Genomic DNA, 14,980 nt, shown 5'->3' with positions numbered 1-14,980 from the left:
GCTGGAGTGCAGTAGTATAATCTCGGCTCACTGCAATCTCCACCTCCCGGGTTCAACCAATTCTCCTGCCTCAGCCTCCCGAGTAGCTGGTACTACAGGCCCGTGCCACCACATCCACCTAAGTTTTGTATTTTTAGTAGAGATGGGATTTCACCATGTCGGCCAGGATGGTCTGGTCTCAATCTCTTGATTTCGTGATCCTCCTGCCTCAGCCTCTCGAAGTGCTGGATTACAGGCATGAGCCACCACGCCTGGCCTCAAGATCTTTTAAGTTACAGGTCCACAGAGTAGACTCAGGACTCCACTGAAAAACTAGTGCTCAGCGTAGCTGGAGTTACATAATACATACACATTCAGAAGTTTCACCAACTTTTACTCTTCTTATGTTTAAGGAAATAACTCCCCACTGTTACTGAGATGATACTTAGTTTACTCTATAACTTAAAAACAAGGCCAAAGACTAAACATACCATTAATGTAAATGTTCTTTACAGACTTGTCAACTGCTAAGACTACTGTGGTAAGGATAACCTTTGTGAGCTGGGGTATTGCTAAGGCACTCTGAGACTTAGACACAGATGTTAGAGGGTCATTATAATGTGAAGCTTACAAGCTTAGGGCCAGATTTCCTAGCTATGACCGTGACTTGCTTAACTGCTATCTGGCTTATTTTTGTCATCAGTAAAATAAGGTTAATATTAATGCCTTCCTCATGAGGTTGTTATGAGGAATAACTGAATTCATAATACACATAAGTGCTTAGAACAGTACTTGCAACACAGCAAGTACTAATAAAGTGCTTAGTAATTAAAGGTAAAAGGCTGCATCAAGAATACCTGGAGCCTGCTAGGAGAATGGGGACATCTGCTGTGATACAGAAGGAGACACAGACTTGACTCAAAAGCACTTTCCTGCAGATTTCAATCCCTCTAGAAAAGGACCAGCTGGAGGAATAGCAATTGGCAATTTTCATTTTGGGGAACTAGGTCTCTCCCCTGTCTCTTATCTTTCTAGTCTGGATGCAGACTGCACTCCTCACTCCCTGAAGAGACATTCTGGATCGGAATGACTCCCTTGTTACCAAGAAAAACATCACAATCCCACTGTTTCCTGAAAAGTGTGAGCAACATCCTATTTTTGAGCAGATTCCCCAAGTAAACTCTTCCTCTGCCTCTGCTCTACTTTCTTCAAGGACACAGAGTCTTCAGTGTTTTGATATCTGGGCTATGGGTGAGGAGAAGACTTAGGTGGGTGTAGAAAATCTGCCATGTCATTTCATGTCTCTTCTCAAAAAATACATTCGGAGCACCCAGTATGTATGTGCCATGGTTTCAGGAAGTGACTTGACTTTATCAGCTTCCTTCAGATCCCTCAAAGCAGCAGTTTGCTTTGAGGCTTGTGTTTTATTCTAAGTACGTCTTTTCAGGTAGCATGCCCCTTACTAGACTTAGCCATAATTTACATTTTTTTGGGTCTCCCTCCATAACTGTCTCAAAAAACTTTTGACATTTTCTGTATTCTCAATTTTCCGTAATTCCATTCAAAATTCAAGCACACCTGTATTTGAGAACCTAACATTTCTCATATTTTAATGTGCAGATGAACAGCCTGGGGACATGGTGAAAACGCATCTTCTGATTCTGGGGTGGAACCGGAGATTCTGCATCTCTAACACATTCCCAGGTGATGCTGATGCTGCAGTCTTTGGACCACACTTTCAGTAGCAATGCTTTAGATCCCTCTGCCCCATAAGCCAACAACATTCAGGACATTTAGACACCAGAGCACATCCCCTCACACACGAAGTCTGCCTTCTAGACAGTTCCTTGAACATACTTGCTTCCAAATGCTGTATTCTGCCCAATCTAGAGCAGGATTCTTCTTTACATTGTCATTAAGATTTAGCGGACAGCTGTACTATGTATAATGTGAGTATTTCATGTTGATGTTTATAATGATTGATAATCTGTCACTGGCTTTCCCTTCCTTTCTCATTGAGTAAAAACGCCTTCTTCTCTCTGGACTCTCTGCCACTTGGCACTGAACTGTTATGTGTTTACCTGAGACTCCGCTCAGTAGGTCTCCAGTACCTGATCTCTTCCATTGTATACTTTTCTGTCTCTCTGGATTGGGGACAGATTTAGGATCATTCTGGAGGATCCAGATAGAGCAGGGAGAGCACCCTTGGACCTTGGCATGGGAGACCCATGAATATTTATTTAGCACACTGAGACACACTTAGGCTGTCTGGGAAGCCTTGTTGCTGTGTCACCTTGGAGAGGTTCATGTCTGTGGCTGGGTTGGTAACCTGTGCTGGGGATCAACTCCAGCCCCATATCTGGAGTTGTTAGTAACCACCCCTCCCCACCTGCTTCCACAAACTAGGACCCCATGTTTCCTTTAGGTTCTGGGCTTTTAAAGTCTTGGGGTTCTAACTAGGGCAACAGCTATGACTGTGTGATTCAGTATCTTAAGCCAGGTTCCCTTTAACTGGCATAAATTTTTATCTATTTATTAGACAATTGTGGAATTTCATTACTAGACGTAATCATTTTTAATTTTTTTTAGTATAGAAACTGAGGGCTCAGCAGGTAGAGGGATTGACTAGGTTTCTTTACCTGGCAAGGGTGATCTGATTGTTAGTGATGGAGCCAAGAATCAGAATAGTTATTTACAGACGCATAGTCTAGCTCTACTCAGCTCCATGAGAATCTCCTACTGATGACTCAACTTAAGGATAAACCGAAATAATAAAGAGTAAAAGAATAATAATATATTAGCAGCAGATATCTTTCGTAAGATATCTAGATGTGCTCAGGTAATAATCAGTAGTTTCAAAACTAGGATGAAGCTGGATGTGGTGGCTCATGCCTGTAATCCCAGCACTTTGGAGGCCCAGGTGGGTAGACTGCCTGAGGTCAGGAGTTTCAGATCAGCCTGGCCAACAGGGTGAAACCCTGTCTCTACTAAAAATACAAAAAATAGCTGGACATGGTGGTGGGCACCTGTAATCCCAGCTATTCAGGAGGCTGAGGAAAGAAAATCACTTGAACCCGGGAGGAGGGTTACAATGAGCCAAGATCGTGCCACTGCACTCCAGCCTGGGCAACAGAGCGAGACTCCGCTCAAAAAAAAAAAAAAAAAAAAAGCTAGGATGATTTAGTCCATTAAAACAATTGGAAAGAACACAAGGCAAAAAGTCAGAAGACACAGTTCTTTGTGAGCTACGAGTTCAGCAGGACTGGTTTCACAGGATAACAGGTCACAAAGACCCCGCTGATAAAACAGGATGCAGTGAAGAAGCCAGCCAAACCCTGCCAAAACCAAGATGGTACTAAAAGACACATCTGGTCTTCCTCACTGCTCGTTATATGCTAATTACAATACATTAGCATACCAAAAGAAACCAGCGCCATGACAGTTTCCAAATGCCACCAGTGCCATGACAGTTTACAAATGCCATGAAACGTCTGGAAGTTACTCTATAAGGTCTGAAAGGGAGAGAAACTCAGGGTTCTGAGAATTCCCCATCCCTTTCCTGGAAAACTCATAAATAATCCATCCCTTGTCTAGCATATGATCAAAAATAACCATAAAAATAGCCAACCAGCAGCCCTCAGGACTGCTTGTCTATAGAGTAGGCACCTCTTTATTCCTTTATTTTCATAATGAACTTGCTTTCACTTTACTCTGTCGGCTGACTCTTGAATTCCTCCCTGTGTGAAGCCAAGAACCCACGTGGTCTCCCAGACTGAACTCCAATTTTGGGGTTCATCCCATGATGATCGTACTACTGCTAATGGGCTTTGTGTCCCTGGGTCAAGCACCCCCACCTCCCCTCTCTTCATCTACAAAATGAGAGAGTTGAATTTCTAAACTTCCTTTCTAAATCTGACGACCTATGATTCCTTTGATTTCATGGCTCATGCTGCAAGGTATAATAGATTTATGTATCCAATAATAACCACCCACTGACTCTACATTCAAACAGATCTCCTTTATGCTGAATTTTGTGCTGCAGCAGAGGCATCAGGTCTCTTATGGATGGAATTTCAGGGTGTCTATTGGCATTAATGATGGCAGACAGTAATATAAAATGAGGCAATTATTCATGTACTACAATGAAACTGCAGCCCATCTTCAGATATTCAGACTGTTTAATCTCCAAAGAGCAGGTGTTTAGCACCTCATCTGTGACCTGGGGGTTAACAGGACCACCTAGGACTCAGGACAGATCAGCAGGAAAAGAGGTAAGGCTTAGGTAACACCTTTAGCTTGTCAAATTGTATCACTGTTCATCAAAGGGAAACACACACATGTAACCATGAAGCTTGAAAGGCACCTTGGACTACCTCTGCTGTGGAAGAAGGGGCTTGCCAGGGTTTTCAGCCCCAGACCCTGAATTTGTGCTGTGGCTCTATGCTGTGATTCTAGAGGGTTCTATAGCCCTAGCATCCCAGAGGCTGAGGCTCACTAGACATTTATTTCTCTTCCCTTCTGCTGGTGCCTATGTCATGTGTTTCTTTGGACTGACATTTGGCTTTCTAGTGCTGCTTAGTTCAGTACGCTATGTTGCAATTCACTTTGCACATAGATAACAGTATTCCATGTAATAGTCATGTGTGTAAGGCAAGTTTTAGTGACGGTACCTTTGATCCCTAGAGTCCTTGATTTCCTTTGAAGCAATCATGCCACTCCAAAATGGCATAATTTCAAAATAAATATTAATATGCAAAGTCTGCCTCATGCTCAGGGGCCCTTTTAGCCACAGAGTATAGCCTGGATTATTGGTCTGGTCTGCAAAAGACTTGTACTAATGCAGCTGTTAAGGTTACGAGATTTCTCTAACTCATTAGTTCTCATGAAGTAAAAAATGTGTAGACTTCATTCCATTTAGGTAAACACAGATCTCTAGCCTCCATCAAAATGCAACATAAAAACTAAGAAAGTCCTGGGAATGAAAAGAAGGTCATTTTGAATATTACTTAAATTATATCCACCCATCTCTCCTCCCATTTGTAACATAATTTGTTTATATATTTTTTTCTTTATGGGGAAGATTTGGGCTGAATATGGAAATTTTCCCACTATCATTCAGCTTCAGAATGTTTTTCCCCCCAAGTTTCTCATGATAAAAAGACTCATATTCAGGGCCGAACTGCTGGCAGCTGAATTTCATTAAGGCTTTGATGGGAAACTTAAGCTGGAATTACAAACATCTGTGGTTAAACTTCCCTTTAGTAAACCATTTCCCAGAATTTAACTTTACCACACCAAGAGCAGAAAAGAAAAACAGTTGAAAAAAGAATGCTGCTCTTTTGCAAATATGAGTAGGTATTTAAATATTCTTCTATATGGTCACTTTGCATCGATAGACTAGATTTATTTTAGAAAATAAACGATTGTTCAGAAATGCTAAGGCTCAGAACTCAAAGCATATGCTAGCAATCTGGTTTTAATGGCTGTTAACCAATCAAAGCTCTCAAAATTATGTCTGGCCATCATTATATTTATATGGTTACTATAAGCCAGAAAAAAACCCAAAATAGGGGAGTGTTTTTGGCATTTTTATTTCAAGAAACTGTGAAAAGTCAGATTTAAGAATTTAATTATTAGGGGAAAAAAGGTATTGTCCTTGTCCTATCAAAGCTGTTGGGTTTTCTCCTTTTTTGGTGGGGAATGGAGTCTTGCTCTGTAACCCAGGCTGGAGTGCAGTGGCATGATCTCTGCTCACTGCAACTTCTACCTCCCAGGTTCAAGCAATTCTCTGCCTCAGCCTCCCTAGTTTCCCTATAATCCCTCAGCTGGGATTACAGGCACCTGTAATCGTACCCGGTTAATTTTTTTTTGTCTTTTTAGTAGAGATGGGGTTTCACCATCTTGGCCAGGCTGGTCTTCAACTCCTGACCTTGTGATCCACCTGCCTTGGTCTCCCAAAGTGCTGGGATTATAGGCGTGAGCCACCGTGCCTGGCTGCTGTTGGTTTTTTTCTTTAGCCTTTTTAGTGATTTAGAAAAGCTCATTCATTTCTCTTAACTGCTCAGATCCTCCTATTGCTGGGGAAATGCTGTTTAAAGGATCATGAAAGACACAATGATTATAAAAACTAAACGACAGCCTCCTCCAATGTTGGATAATCAGCAAAATTTAAGCAAAAGTTAAAAGTACTCAAATTTATGGAATAAGTAAAGATTTTTTTATAACAAAATACTTTTAACAAGATAGTATAAAATTTTACCTGAAGATAGACAGAAGCAGAGAGTGGAAAAATGGGGGAGAGAAAGGAAAGACAGACCGAGAGAAATGCGGGCTGACTTTGTGGTAGGCAGCTTACATATATCATTTCATTTAAATTTCACAACAATTTTGTAAGCAAGTGTATTTCTATTTATTTTATAATCAAAGGAACTGATCATCTAAAAGATGGTCAAATTTGCCCAAAGTCAAACAGCTAGAAAGTTGTGGAGCTGGATTCACACCACATCTGTCTGGTTGTAAGCTCATATTTTGCCTGTAATGAAAGCTGAACTTCAAAATATTGTAAAGCAGAGGCTGCAAATAAATTATCCTTGGGCTGAATCTGGCCCTCAGATGTACTAAGCCTACAGGGAATTAAAAAAACATTTGAGTCAGCAATTTCACTTATGAATCCAAATTCTGTCTTCCTTTGAAAAAGACAAAACAAAACCAGAAGATCTGGCAATGCTGAGAGGTGGCTGCCACTCTGGAAGAGGCGTTCTCTCTTCTCCCGTTATTGAGGCCCACCACTCACAGGATGTGTTTCTTTACTGAGCTAGATTCACTCAATTCTTTTTTACCTGGCCCCTATCAGATGCTGAGTTTTGAAACTTTCTCTGTACCATGTGATCCAGCAATTCCACTTCTAGGTATATGCCCAGAAAAACCCAAAAGCAAGAACTCAAACAGATGCTTGTACAGCAATATTCATAGCAGCATTATTCACACTAGCTGAAAGGTAGAAACAACCCAAATGCCCATCAACAAATGAATGGACAAAATATAGCATACAATACATATAAACAGAATATTATTCAATTTTGAAAAGGAATGCAATTCTGACACATATTACAACATGGATGAGCCTCAAAGACATTATGCTAAATGAAATAAGCCAGGCACAAAAGGGTAGGTATTGCATGACTATGTGTATGGAGTAATTAGAGTAGTTAAATTCATAAAGACAGGGTAGAATCGTGGTTGTTAGGGGCTAGGGGAAGGAGTTAATCGGAAGTTATTGTTTAATGGGTTTCAGTTTGGGAAAATGAAAAAGTTCTGAAATGGATGGTGGTGATGGTTTTATAACAACATTAATGTAGTCAATGCCACTGAACTGTGCCTTTAAAAATAGTTCAAATGATGGAGTTTCTGTTGTATTTATTTTATCACATTAAAAGAAAAAACTTCCTCTGGTTAAATTAGAGAACTCTTGAATACCAGAGAATGGAATTCTTTATTTTTCAGCAATGTTATAATAAATTCTATAAGATAGACCAGGTATTCCATAGGTCTATCATATTCAATACTGTTTTGAATGTCCTACTTATTAATCTAAATCAAGAGCTTTTAAGATAGACTGTAGCATCATGTGGAGGACACACACTAGAATATGATTATAAAGGGAAAATATGATAAGAAGACTCTCTAGTTGGAAAAAAGAGCTCTATCAGGGAGACTCACTGGTATACAGAATGGCATTTGGAAATTTGGTTACTTACCACCTTTATTTTAACTTCAGTGAACTTATCTGTAAAATGGGTCTAATTTTTACTAGTATTAAATAATACATGTAGGTTGATGGGACATAGTAGAAGTCAACAAGTGTTAGCTTTTTTTTCTTTCTTAACTGAGTGGTTTAAAAAAGCAGTTATTGGACTTGATGGGGAAGGGACGTTATCTCTAGTTTTTGCAACTTATGCTACTCATCTAACAAGCACTGCAAAAATGGTCTCCAAATTGCATTATATATTTCTTCATTTTAAGAAATTCCCCTAACTTTGACTAGAAGTATTCCTATATATATTTCTGTTTACCTAATCACCTCTTCCTAGCTACTTTTGCACAGTGGAACTGCTTTTATAAACTCCTTCCTAGCTGTGCTGCTTTCAAGTAGGGGCCTGGGCAAATGCTCTGTGCCTTGGTTTCTATGTGTATCAAATGAGATAATGGTGCCAGTCACATTGATTTGTCATGAAGGTTACTGGAAATAACTCATGAAAAGTGTTCAGATCAGTATCTGGTACATGGTAAGTACTAACGAGTGTCAGCTATGAGCCATACTATTATCGCTGTTACCACCACTGGTATATTCCAGTTCTTCGAAAATAAGGTTTTTGAAGCCGATTTTGGTATTTGGCAAATAAGTTCTGGGCCCTACTAGTCTAGCTCAGGAATAAAACTTTTTCACATGATCTCCATGGCACTTGCCTTGTAGCCACTCCCATGGAATGTTAGCACATTGTGCTTTATATAATGGCCATGTATGTGTTTTTTCTCTCTCTTAAATTGCTCACTCCTGAGGGCAAAGATGAGACTCTACCTTATTTCTATTCCTCCTTGTGCCTATCTTATTGCTTTGTTTGAGGTAAAGCCCCAAACTAGCTTGTTGGATGAATAAATGAATGAAATAATGACTGCATGTAGGGGGTTGAGATTACCTAATTGAATTGTTAGAACAGCAGTATAGAGTGATGCCCCAGGCTAGTGACTGGGGATCTTAGTGTGATCCTATGGGACCTTTTTCAAGCAAGTGACCAAGATAAGAAAAAAGAAAGCAGATGGTGAAAGAGATCTAAAGTATTTATATTAAACATTCTGCAATCTTTTAATGGCAGGAGACTAACAATGCGTTGGGACATGGGGGCACACAGCAACAAGGAAAGGAATCAAGAGGAAAAGTCCCTCAGAGTTAGTCTGCTTTATAGTTTCTTTTTAGCAAGTCAGTTTTTCCAGTGTAGGGTACGTTCATGGGCACTGATCTTCTCGGAGTGTAGCTAACACAGCAATAATAATGACAATAGCAAAACCGAGGTTTCTAGGAGAGAAATTCCTCTTTTCCCCTCTGAGGGGCATTACTCAAGGTTGTCAATTATATCCCTTATTCTGTCATTTATCTGTGAAAGCCAGTAATATCACTGTCACCTCCTCCATCACCTTCCACTGTGCCCTGTCAGCATAGTCCTTGCCTTCTCAACATCTCAGAGTCTCTGTGTGGCTTCTTTCCAGCCACACAGTGTACAACCTTGTGTTCTTGACCTTGTTTGTTTCCTACTTCTTTTTGATGGACAAGAATCTCACTCTTCCCAAGGACATTCTGCTACTGGCCTTTTGTGGGAGTGTTCCCATCTTCATTCCTACCCCCGCTCCAGTTCATTTGCATATCTACCATATTTATATTGGTCAAGAAGACTTCAGCTTAGTTTTTCTCGCTATAGGGTGTATGGCAGAATGAATGGACTTTCTTTTCCTAAATGTGACATATTAGAATAGATTATCATGATGGAAACTGCCCAGTCTCCCTTTTTGGGAATCACCTGTTGAGAATCACTGTTCTCACTATAAACTCAGCAATAATGGACTCAGTAGATTGCTTGTCAAGAAGCAAAGGTGCGAAGATCCTCCCCACAACTAGTATGGAGTTACCCACAGTTGCTCCTCTTTTCAAATACTTTGCATCCTGGGGGAAGCTTGGGCTTCTTTTACAAGGAAAAGAGGAGAATTCCTTCTTGGTCAGCCAACAATCTCTATCCTTTTATTTTGCGTGCATTTCATGTATTTGTTCCCCAGCTCACATGGAGCAACACAGCATGCCAGAGTTCATGTCTTGGGCTGAGTACTCAGGGATGGAGAGCACACAAGCTGGGCTATTGAGGAGCTTAGGAGAGCCTCAGGAAGGCCTTCACCCAAGCACCTTCCACTGCTCCATGCTTGCCTTAGTATTTTTCTTCCTTCCCTCTGAAGGAGAATTGCAGAATAACCATTCATATAAATCCAAGTAAAGAGAATGTATTTTTAGAATATCCTCCGATCCACATATTAAACCTCTCCATGAATAATGTGTCTGTGTTCTCCTGCTCTCTCCATGTATACATAAATACAATCTCCTGAGCCAATCCATTAAAGTGTTTGCATCATGTTATTAAGTCTCCGGAATGTATTTGGTTTAAGGTCTGCTTACTGGCTATAAAGAGCATGGGAAACCTAATGGTGGGGCGTTGGGATCGCCATGGGACCGCAGGCTAACTGGGGGCATTATGTGAAACTATGCAGTGGGAACATAATTACCTCAGTCCCACCCTTTCTACATCACATACTTTGACCTTCCTGGAATGACTAATATCTTCTTTCTGTTTTTCAAAACCGAAGGCCTCCACTGGCATTCTGAACCTATTAAACTCTGACAGTACTACAAATTTAACTCACTACGTGACGTTTTTTTCCAGTTGGAAGAATATAGAAAAACAGATGTAATAACATTAAGTAAAAGAAAACCATAAACACAAGTTTCTAAGGAATATTCTCAGATAAGGGTTTCTTTTAACCTAATCATCCACATTTTTAATAGTAACGATTATAACAAATCTTGGCATATACAAAGCATTTATACCATGTCAAGCACTGTACTAAGTGCTCTATTTTATCTAATTTCATTACAATAACAGTATGAGGTATAAAGCAGACATCAACAAATGCTGTCAGTTTCAGTTTATCTGCAATCTTGCATCAGCATCTGTAACTTGCCTAAGGTCAAAGAGCTTGAAATTTCAACTTGGGTCCATTAGACTGAAATCCTACAATCTAAAACACTTTGCTGTCCTGTTTTCCTATTATTTCACCAAACATATGAGCACATAAGAAATTTCCTAGGGTCTCAACATTAAGTTTCTCTAAAACTCAAAAATTACTTTCCTAATTTTTTGTGGGATGAGAGTTATAAAAAACAGCTGTATATAGCTTGTCTCTTTAGATGTAATGGATGTAAATACAGGATGCCCAGATAAATTTGAATTTCAGATGAACAATTAAAACAAATTTTAGTATAAATATGTCCTCTGCAGTATCTGAGATGTGACAATAATTCGCTCATTTACCAGAAATTCACATTTAATTGAGTGACCTGCAATTTATCTGCCAATCTTAATCTTAAGCATTTCATTCAGGGACTTTCCATACTCAAAGCAACAGGTGGAGATAATGCTTCCCCGGGGTTAATTCCAAGCCTGTAGAGAAGCAAACCTTCCCATTGCCTGAAGTCCCTCCTGGTTTGGCCTCTCCCCAAGTCTCTGGGTATGAAGTTGACCAGAAGCCATGCTCCCTATTTCTCATGGAAGCTACATTTTATACCACAGCGAGAGCTTGGTATATTCTGACGTTGTCTTCTCTCTCTCTTTTTAGGGACACGTGGGTAGGGCTTACTCTGAAAAAGGATCATGTTCATGCACCTTATTTTTAATCATCACTAATTAATAACTATAATTGTACTAACAACAGAATTCGTAGCAAAAACCCGTGCATCAGTGATGTTAGAAATGGGGTCAATCCACATATCTTTTTTAGTTGTAGGGTTGCTGTAACCATAGCTATAGAGTGTGGTGTTTGTTTTGTTAGGTCAATTGCTCCTTCCTTTCCCATGAACTTAGGTGACTTCATTTTCCCCCTTGTTAGCATCTCCCATGTAAAAGACACGCTGTTGTCTGTTTCAGTTCAAGGGGTCTCTTAAATCACTTGTTTTGGATTCATTCTCCTTCACCAGATCTCTACGTTTTGGTTTTACTTTCAACTTAAAAGGTATTGTAAGGTATTCAAACAGCAGCTCTTTGAATACATATATTATCAATAGCATACCCTGAGGCTTGATTTTAATGGAAACATCTTGCTTCTGGAATATAAAGGCTCGTTTCTATTTAAGGTATCCTCTCAGCTAACAGCTTCTTTCATGACCAGCCACTCTCACTCACCCCCTCACTTTCCCTGCTGCAAAAGGCTTCTTGTCTAAAATGAGACAAAAAAGGTCCTGCGGTAGTGTTCCTACTGTCCTAACAGCACAGAGGAGCAGGAAGCCAGTGACAGGGCACACACGTTAAGCGCTGTGGCTTGACAAGATGACTATTGGGACACGCAAGTGGCAGAAGTCACCGATTTGCTGCTGCAGTCCCAGGTGAGGGTCTAGCAGAGGGACTCAGGGCGCCAATACATGCACCCTCGCCGGTTTGAGCAGACACATTCCTAGCCTCAACTTTCAAGTCTCAACATCCAAGCGCAACGTACAAAGGAAAACTCTTTACTTCAAGTTTCTGAACTGACCCAGCCCAGGTGAAACTCTCTAGGCAGTGGGGAAAGAGGCGGAGAGAGAGAGAAGGACGAGCGTGGCGCGGCCCGCGGGGCGCAGGTGCCCAGCACGGTGGCCACGGCGGACACTGTACCTCGGTCGCAGGCGGCAGGCGTCCCAGAGCCACGCGGGGCTCGCTCATCTCAGGCGGGTCCTGCCTGCCAACCGCTGAGCTCCCTTCGATGTCCAAAGGAAAAGCGTGGCCGTCCCCGGACGCGGCGCGGGACCAGGCGGCGCCCCAGAGGAGCCACAGAGGCAGGACCGAGCGCCAGGCTGAGCTCAAAGCCATCTCTCCGCTGACATCCAGTGGGGCTCTTCCAGGGCTCGGGCGCTGTGGGTCTCCGTGGGTCCCCCGCGCGGTGCGGCGGTGCCTCGCTTATCTTCCCTCCTCTCCGAGTGCAGTATCCGGAGGTGGCAGCGCAACCAGCAACTTGGGGGAAAAAGGGAAAGTGCGGGAGTAAGGGAGAGTCCCAACCCCTCTCTCCCTCTTTCTTCCCTTCTCCCCCCTCTCTCCCGCTCCCTCTTTCACTTTTTCTCCCTACCCGCAGAGATTCTGGCTCAAAAACCTACAGACGGACGGAGCTTACAGTCCAGCATTAAAAGGCAGACGGATTGGGGTGAGCCCCGCCAGCACCAGGCCACCTCGGCTCCCTGGCCGTTCGGGACTGGGGACTGCGCTGTCTCGGCTGCCTTCTCACATTCATTCTCACCACTCCCTTTTCACCTTCCACTCCCAGGCCCTCCCACCTAAGTTGGCTGTTTAGACTAGGAGGTCCGCCTTTCCCTGCGGCCTCCCCTCCCCTCTCAGTTTGGAGCCCCTCCAAGGGCTCCACATGAATATTCAGCTTTTGTGACCGCTTCCTCACCACTCTCATTTATGTAGTCAAGGTGCCGGATATCATGTCTATATTTACATAGACCTTTTATGTGCCTCCTCACCTAGTTTGCAAGAAAGTGGGTGGAAAAGGGATTCCAGGGGTAGGAGCCAGAGGTATATGATCTGTGAAGGCAGAGGGTCAGGGTGCCCACTTTCTTGAGCAAGGTTTCTTGTCTTTTTCTAGGGATAGACTGTTGCACTCTTTGTGCTAATATCTTCTCCTGAGATTCACTGGCCACCCCTCTTCCTCCCTACAGTCTTCTCCCAGAGGGCTTGGGTGAAGAATATGTTTCACTGCAGTGCTGGAAAATGACTTCATTACTCAAATGCATGAACTTTTATTTACAAAGAACATCTTGTTTTCATCCTAAAGAGGTGCTTTGTAAGGGACCTGGAACAAGGCTTGCAGTGTATGAGCCTGTCAAATACACTGCCCACAGCCCCGACCTCTTCCTCTTGGCCTGTAATCTCATGCCTACTACATCTGTCTGAATCATGTAACCTTTCCAAGGCTTCAGGGTGAAGTTGGGCTACAGTTATGCCAGGGGTGCCCCTGTGGATGGAATAGTGGCCGCGACAGCTGATAGGTACCTTTGTTTACATTGGCTTCAAAAAAGAGCTCTAAACACTTCCACAAGATCCGACCACGGTTTAAAAATGGTCAGATGAGACAACCATAAAATGAAACCCAGGTAAGCCTCTAGGTATTTGAAAGAAAGCATTTTCATAAAACCTAATCATTAGCTCCATTTCATAGAACAAAAGTCATTTTATCTAAGGATAAGCAAAACCATTTATTTTGTACCTATCATGTGCCAGACACTTGGCATATGCTATTTGTAAACCTCACAGCATTCCTGCAAAGTAGTATTAGTACTTTCCTTTTATAGAAAAAGAAAGTGAGGTTCAGAGAGACTAGGATGTTTGCCCAAGGTCACACAGCTGGTGGAAAGCAGAGGTGGAGTTTGGATCCTGGCTTCACTGATCTAAGAGCTCTCTTTTACGTCTATATACATCACATTGCAACTTTGAAATAATGAGCATGAATTCAGAGGTGGGAGAAATGGTCACTTTTAGTTTTTGAGTGTCTCCTATGTACAAAAAAAGATTACATAAATTGTCTCATTTAATTTCATCTTCATGATAATCCCGTGGAATAGGGATTGTCGTACACATTTGGCCATGGGTAAATGGTAAAAATACTACTATAGCCCAGGTAAATCTGATGCTAAGCTCTTTGATTTTAAATAATAAAATTGTATGACACAAAATACTGAAACCTACTGGGCTGCGTTAGCAGGAGGTTAGAATTCTGAGTCACAGGATGAGACAGGAGATCAGCATAAGATACAGGTCACAGAGACCTTGCTGATAAAACAGCATGAGGTAAAGAAGGCAGCTAAATCCCACCAAAACCAAGGTGGTGACCTTGGTCATGCTCACTGCTCATTATATGCTAATTGTAATGCACTAGCATGCTAAAATACACTCCCACCAGCACCAAGACAGCTTATAAATGCCAGGGCAACATCAGGGAGTTACTCTACATGGTCTAAAAAAGGGAGGAACCCTTAGGTTTCTGGAAATTGCCGACCTCTTTCCCAGAAAACTCATGAATAATCTACACTCTGTTTAGCATATAATCAAGAAATAACCATAAAAATAGGCAATCAGCCAGGTGCGGTGGCTCAAGCCTGTAATCCCAGCACTTTGGGAGGCAGAGGCGGGTGGATCACGAGGTCAAGAGATCGAGACCA

The 14,980-nt window shown here is 41.9% G+C and overlaps 1 protein-coding gene across 2 annotated transcripts in view; it reads right to left on the bottom strand.

Moving 5' to 3' along the window:
• The window catches only part of LAMA4 (laminin subunit alpha 4), a 153,741-nt gene extending 140,562 nt beyond the window's left edge, over nt 1–13,179 (bottom strand). Inside the window, exons 1-2 of one of the 2 annotated variants that reach the window (XM_017509236.2) lie at nt 12,917–13,179; nt 12,441–12,776 (exon numbers count right to left, since the gene is read on the bottom strand). In XM_017509236.2, coding sequence (XP_017364725.1) covers nt 12,441–12,635 — 195 coding nt within the window. In that variant the 5' untranslated portion in view covers nt 12,636–12,776; nt 12,917–13,179. The remainder of the gene's footprint in view (nt 1–12,440; nt 12,777–12,916) is intronic. The other variant, XM_017509235.2, reaches the window with a different exon arrangement.
• Nucleotides 13,180–14,980: the final 1,801 nt, after the last annotated feature.

Source organism: Cebus imitator, unplaced genomic scaffold (genome assembly GCF_001604975.1).
Source record: "Cebus imitator isolate Cc_AM_T3 unplaced genomic scaffold, Cebus_imitator-1.0 Scaffold413, whole genome shotgun sequence".
Classification (NCBI taxonomy): domain Eukaryota; kingdom Metazoa; phylum Chordata; class Mammalia; order Primates; family Cebidae; genus Cebus; species Cebus imitator.
The sequence above is the reverse complement of the archived record's forward strand: the minus strand, read 5'-3'. Positions and strand labels throughout refer to the sequence as shown.